General features: G+C 40.3%; 1 protein-coding gene across 1 annotated transcript; it reads left to right on the top strand.

Moving 5' to 3' along the window:
* The first annotated feature begins 1,096 nt into the window (after positions 1 to 1,096).
* On the top strand, positions 1,097 to 6,376 carry LOC145800619 (uncharacterized). Its single transcript, XM_082890333.1, has 5 exons — positions 1,097 to 3,111; positions 3,193 to 3,289; positions 3,415 to 3,540; positions 3,652 to 5,763; positions 5,864 to 6,376. Exons 1-5 carry the CDS (start codon positions 1,097 to 1,099, stop codon positions 6,374 to 6,376), a joined length of 4,863 nt encoding a protein of 1,620 aa, XP_082746459.1.
* Positions 6,377 to 6,654: the final 278 nt, after the last annotated feature.

The following is a 6,654-nucleotide window of genomic DNA, read 5'->3' on the forward strand; positions in this document are numbered from 1 at the left end:
TTCTCAACTCCAAAATGATGAATTTGAATTTCCCTCAATTTTCATCCTATTTCCCTTTTCTTTGCTCTAACTTTCCCTCCGAGCTCTCAGGAAGATGGATTCTCTCTAACTCTCCTCGTCCTTCCCCATCGTTCTCTGTTTTGTTCTAGGAACTAATTAGTTTTGGCAACTAATTGTTTCATTTGCTTAAGTGACCAAGTTTAACCCAAACTAATCTTGATTGGCCTCTAAAAAAAAAAATAATAATTTATTGGGTAATTGTGGCTTAACGATATTAGTTTAACAAAAACAACTCATTTAATGTTATCTAAATTAAAGAGAAAATGATATCAGAGCCAGGTGATTGTTTCTAACTGTTGTGCTTCTTCTATTCAATCTCCTCTATTGTTTATTTGATTAATCTTGTTTTCAGTTCATCTTAATCACCCAAAAGATCAGTCTATTCTATCCACCTAGTTTAAGTCACCCATTTCTTCCCAGTCTAGTGTAAGTCCTTCGGATTAGGCAGAATCCGACTCTGGGGTTTCAAGATAGGATATGTATGTATACTAGGTATGTGGTAAAATTGACAAGAATAGAGTATGTATTAAGATATCTGTAAAACTGATTAATTAAACAAAACAATGAGTCGATTATTTAGAAGTAACTCATCCGTTAGTTCTAGGTCAACAGCTTTGCCCTCAATACCTAATCAGGGATTAGTAATTAATGAAGAAGATGTTGAAATACAAAATGATAAATTTGATGCTGGATGGAATATACCCAAACTGTCAATTAAAGAAATTTATAAAACTACTTTTTTACAAAATGTTTTTAAAGTTACTCTCCATGTTAAAACTATTGAACAAGTTTATGCTTTAGAAAAACCTCGAGAAACCTGCCAATTATTTGATAAAAAATTAATCAAGAGACATTTAGATAATGGTTATAATTTTATGCATATTGGCTTAATTCAAGTCGGTGTCAATCCATTGACCATAGTAGACAAAAACACTTCAAGATTTTTCCTCACTGGCCACTCCATGGGTTAGAGTGAGAAGCTCCCGCATCTCTCTAGAAACTCTGTTTCTAGGGTTTCAATACCTTATTGAATACGATGATTGGAGTTAATGCTGTTCCCATTGGTGGCTCACCTTCTGCAAGGGTTGACAAAATCTGCAAGGCAGACTTAGACGTAATAAGTATGAGTGATAAACTAGGGTTTCTTAATAACAAATTCGAAATCCTCGGTGGTGAGGTGATGGCTTCATCGAAGATCAATCCTCAGGTATCTGTTCTTGGACAGGAAGGTAGTTATTCAGCCCAATCTCAATCTGATCGTAGGGTTAACCCCCTAGATCTGGCAAATCAACATAACGATGGAAGGGCTATTTCGAACGATTCTCAGAAATTGAAGATGGTAGAAGCCTCCGTCGATGGTCCTCATCTGGTGGATCAACTGGTAAATCGCAAAGGTGAGCGTGATTTCGAAACCCCCCATCTGACTTTTGATCCCCGGACTATTATAGATCGGGTTGAAAGGCTTAAATCGTCAAACCCTAACCTGGCCACCGGAGCCCCTTCGACTCCAGGTACTCCTCGTTGGTCAGATCGTAGTGAGAATGAGCCTTCTGTGTTCCATAGGCTTCCCGATAGCCTGGACATAGCATGGAATAGAGGTGATGGGAAGTCTCGTGAGGTTATGGAGGGTGATTCAAGTCAGCCGTCTAACAATGTGAGGAAAAATCTACAAGCCATTCTGGGTCAGGAAGAACACAGGGAGGATATCTCATTTGGTGATAATCTAGATCGTGGAGGGGCTAATATTCGAGGGGGTAGAGGAAATAGAGGACGTGGTGGAGGTAGGGGATCTGGAAATCACTCGGGGAAATCGTGGGCTGAAATCACAAATTCGGCTACAAGATCGCAAGTCTCTCTCAGGTACTTCCCTCCTACTGTTAAGGACGACTTTATCAGCGTTGATCTGCCTCCTAGACCTAATCCCCTTCAAAAGTGGGACTCCTGTTTGGTGGGTTATTTCTTAGGGAAAGGGGTTAACTTCAACTACATGAAGAATAGTGCATTTAGCATGTGGAAGAATAAGGGTCTTAAAGAAGTTTTAGCTAATGGTGAGGGCTTTATTTTCTTCATTTTTGATAACCCTGAGTGTTGCTTTGAAGTCCTGGAGGGAGGTCCTTGGTACATTGGGGGCTTCAATATTATTCTGAAAAAATGGAAACGTATGATGAAACTATCGAAGGATAAGGTGACTAAAGTACCAGTCTGGGTTAGGTTCTATAATATTCCTTTAGAATATTGGGATGATGATGGCCTTGGTAGGATTGCTAGTGCTGTTGGTAACCCGTTGTTCACGGATCAGCTCACTGCTACTGGGGGTAGGGTTGCTTTTGCCAGAGTTTGTGTGGAAGTTGATGCTTCTTCCAAACAACCACCTTCTTTCCCTGTAAATTGTGATGGTGAAACAATTGTTGTGAATGTTGAATACCAAGGTCTTCCTGCTAAATGTGAACATTGTGTAGCTTTTGGCCATGACACTACTAGATGTGTTACTACTCAAGTGGCTAAACTGGTGTCTCTCCAGAAAGAAACAGAAGAAAATCCTACTGAGCCTGGCTGGACCACTATTATGGCTAAAGGGAAGATGCAAGTTGGAGTTATTGCTGGAGATGAGGCAATTCCTGTTCCTCAGGGAACTCATGGGACAAATGAAGAGGAAGGTCTGACTTCTAATTTGCAAGGGGAGGTTCCACTACCTGACCAAATTGAAGCTACTGATGAGGAATTACTGGTGAATAGGGAAACCGATCAAACTAAAAATTTTGACTCAGTAGCAGAGGGCAACAGGCCTGTTGCTTCTCAGAATCTTGCTGGTTCTTCTGCTGATACCGGGGAAGATGTTCCCTACATTGAGGGCCTGCAAGAGCTGAAGAGCAACTTGGCAGATGTTATAAGCCTTATCATCCCTCAAGACCCAACATTGCTGGAGGAAGTACAGAAGTTCAAGGATTCAACTCCTGGTAGTCCTCAGGCTAATCCTGTGCCCAATCAACCAACTCCAGCAAAAGGTAAATCCTCTGGCAAGAGCAGCAGTAGCCAGAGGAAAAAGAAGAGGTAATTCTCAGTTTCTTAGTTGTGGGTTTTGTTTTGTCTTTTGTTTTCCATGACTTTTAAAATAGCTGCTTGGAATATTAGAGGGTTGAATGATCCCTCTAAACAGAGAGAGTTAAAAAATTTTGTGGTTAAAGAAGATATTAAAGTCATGGGTATTTTGGAGACCAAAATAAAAGCTGTAAATGAAAAGAAAATTTTCTCTTCCTATTTAAAGAACTGGTCCTTTTTTTGTCAAACTCACAACCTAATCAAACTGGTAGAATTTGTGTTTCTTGGGACTCCAATTTTTGTATGGTTGACCAGCTATCTGCCTCTGATCAACATATTTTTTGTAAGATTACTGATCTAGCTCAGGCCTCTACTTTCCTTGCCTGTTTTGTGTATGCTGACAATAACTACCCTTTAAGAAGGGTCTTTTGTGAAACCATGGTTAGATTATCCCACTCTCAGTCCAAATGTCCCATTGCCTTCTTAGGGGATTTTAATGCTACTAGATACAGTCATGAGAAATTTGGAGGCTCTCAGATTTGGAATTCTTAGAAGGAGGAATTTAATTCTTATATTCTTGCCTCTGAGCTTGGCGATTTGTCATATTCTGGCTGCCAATTTACTTGGGCTAACAAGAGGGATTGTGGGGAGTATATTGCTACTAAAATTGATAGAGTTTTAGTTAATGAGTCTTGGCTGGATAAATTTCCCAACTCTACTGCTATTTCTGACCACTCTCCTGCTGTTGTGACTGTTTCTGATGCTGTCTCCTCTTATAAGAAACCTTTTAAGTTCTTTAATTTCTGGTCCAAACATAAGGACTTTCTTTCCCTGGTTTCTAATGAGTGGAGTCAGTACATTCAGGGTGTTTCCATGTTTAGGGTCTGTCAAAAGCTTAGAAATTTGAAACCTGGGTTGAGAGACCTAAACAAGAAAGATTTTAGTGACATATCTACCAGAGTCCTTGTTGCTAAGTCAGACCTTGAATCTGTTCAATGTAAATTGGACAAGGATCCGAGCAATCTGATTTTGCAGAGTCTTGAGAGAACTAACCACAGGCATTATGTGGATTTATGTGCTGTGGAGGAGAGTCTTGCTCATCAAAAATCCAGGGTTGATTGGTTGGGTCTGGGGGATAGGAATACCAAGTTCTTTTTTAGATCTGTTAAGAGCAATGTTAACAGAAGCAAAATCCTTAGCATTGAGTTGGATAATGGTAGCACATCGTCTAAGCCTGAAGACATTCATCAATCCTTCATTAGTTTTTTCACAAATCTTTTTGGTACCTCGCTCAAGGACCAGTACAATGGTTTTGAAAGGATAAATTCTCTGGTCCAGTCTAGAGTCTCTGTGGAACAATCTATAAAGCTTGGTAGTCCTGTCTCTGATAAAGAGATTAAGGATGTTGTTTGGTCTCTTAAGGCTAATAAAGCCCCTGGCCCGGATGGTTTTACGGGTAGTTTTTTTAAGGCCTCGTGGGACATTGTTGGGAAGGAGGTTACTCAAGCAATTAGAACCTTTTTCCAGTCTGGTAAACTTCTCTCTGAGGTTAACAGCACTATTATTGCTCTCATTCCTAAGGTTCCTAATCCTTTGAGAGTGGGTGACTTTAGGCCTATTTCTTGTTGCAACACAATCTATAAGTGCATAGCTAAGATTATTGCTAACAGAATTAAGGTTGTCCTCCCTGATTTGATTGACCCTGTTCAATCTGCTTTTGTGCAAGGTAAGAGGATCTCTGATAATATTTTTTTGTCCCAAGAGCTCATGAGAGGTTATCATCGTCAGTCCGTTACTCCTAAATGTGCTATGAAAGTTGACATTATGAAAGCCTACGATACTGTTAGACGGGAGTTTGTTATTGATGTCCTGAAGGCTATGGCCTTTCCACTCTCTATGATTTCCTGGATTAAGGCTTGTATCACTAGTCCGTCGTTTTTCATTTGCATCAATGGTAGCCTTCATGGCTACTTCAAGGGCGCTCGAGGCCTTAGGCAGGGAGACCCAATGTCTCCTTACCTGTTTGTCTTGGCTATGGAAATCCTGGCTAGGATCCTTGCTGAGAAATCCAAGCATCCTCTTTTTAAATTCCATTGGAAATGTGAGAAGACTAAGATTGTTAATTTGTGCTTTGCTGATGATCTTATGATATTCAGCAAAGGGGATGCATCTACTGTGCAATTGATTATGCATGGGCTTGAGGAGTTCAAGAGTCTCTCGGGGCTTACTCCTAATGCTGGCAAGAGCAATATCTTTTTCTGTGGTTGTGGTCCTAGCCTTAGGGAGGACATTCTTAAGATTGTTAACTTCAATGAAGGTACCCTCCCTGTCAAGTACTTGGGTGTTCCCTTAATCACCACTAAGTTGAGAGCCTTTGATTGCCAGCAGCTTATTGACAGAATCACTAGCCGTATTAAGAGTTGGACCAATAAGGCCCTTTCTTATGCTGGTAGAGCTCAGCTTATCCAAACCATTATGTTCTCTATGCAAGTCTATTGGTCCTCATTGTTCATCCTCCCTAAGAAGGTTGTTAGAGAAATTGAAAATTTACTTAGAGCCTTTCTCTGGTCCGGGGTTGATCTGAAAAAGCATAGTGCGAAAATTGCTTGGTACAAGGTTTGCGGTCCCAAGAATGAAGGTGGTCTGGGTTTTAAATCTCTGGAGGTTTGGAATAGAGCTGCTATTGCCAAACATATTTGGTTCCTTTTCTCGGGGGGTGAGAAGTCAATGTGGTGCCAATGGGTTAAATCTTACTTACTCAAAGGCAAAAGTTTTTGGAAGGTCTCTGTTCCTAGTGACCCTTCTTGGGTCTGGAGGAAGATTATTTCTCTTTGGAAGTCTATATTTCCTCTCATCTTACATAAAATTGGGAATGGTAATGCCACCTTTTTGTGGCATGATAATTGGCATCCGGTGGGACAAATTTGGGAACAGGATTATCTATGATTCTGGGCTCCCTGGGGAGGCTAAAGTGAGCAATATTGTTAATGGGGATTCCTGGAACTGGCCTTTCCCCAACTCTTGGGAGATTAGAGACCTTATATCGTTGACCCCCCCATCTTTCAAACCCAGCTCTTCGAGTAATGATATTCCTATTTGGACTCTTACTCAAGATGGTAAATTCTCCATCCAATCTGCTTGGAATCACTGGAGAGATAAATATGATAAGGTGGCTTGGTATAAACTGCTGTGGGGTCCATTCATTATCCCTAGAGTTAGTTTCATTGTCTGGATTGCCTTACATGGAAGGCTTAACACTGGTGACAAGTTAGATTAAATGGGCCTCATTGTTGTAATTGGGCCGTTAGTCTGTTTACCAATTACAGCCCATTTATCCAGCTTAAACCTGCTCAGAAATCGAATTTATATAAAACTGCATTTTTATTTAATCATAAAAATTTACATAAATATTGTCCCATCGCCAATATTTTACATAATATGAAAGCTCGTCGAGTACAATGGTCAGTGCGAGACAATAGTTTACAGGGCTAATAATCCCAAAGCTGGATAATTTGATCGTCATCTGCGTGCAATAAGCTGGGTAAATACAGTCTC

This window comes from Camellia sinensis, chromosome 10, assembly GCF_055761805.1.
Source record: "Camellia sinensis isolate YWXY chromosome 10, ASM5576180v1, whole genome shotgun sequence".
Lineage (NCBI taxonomy): Eukaryota > Viridiplantae > Streptophyta > Magnoliopsida > Ericales > Theaceae > Camellia > Camellia sinensis.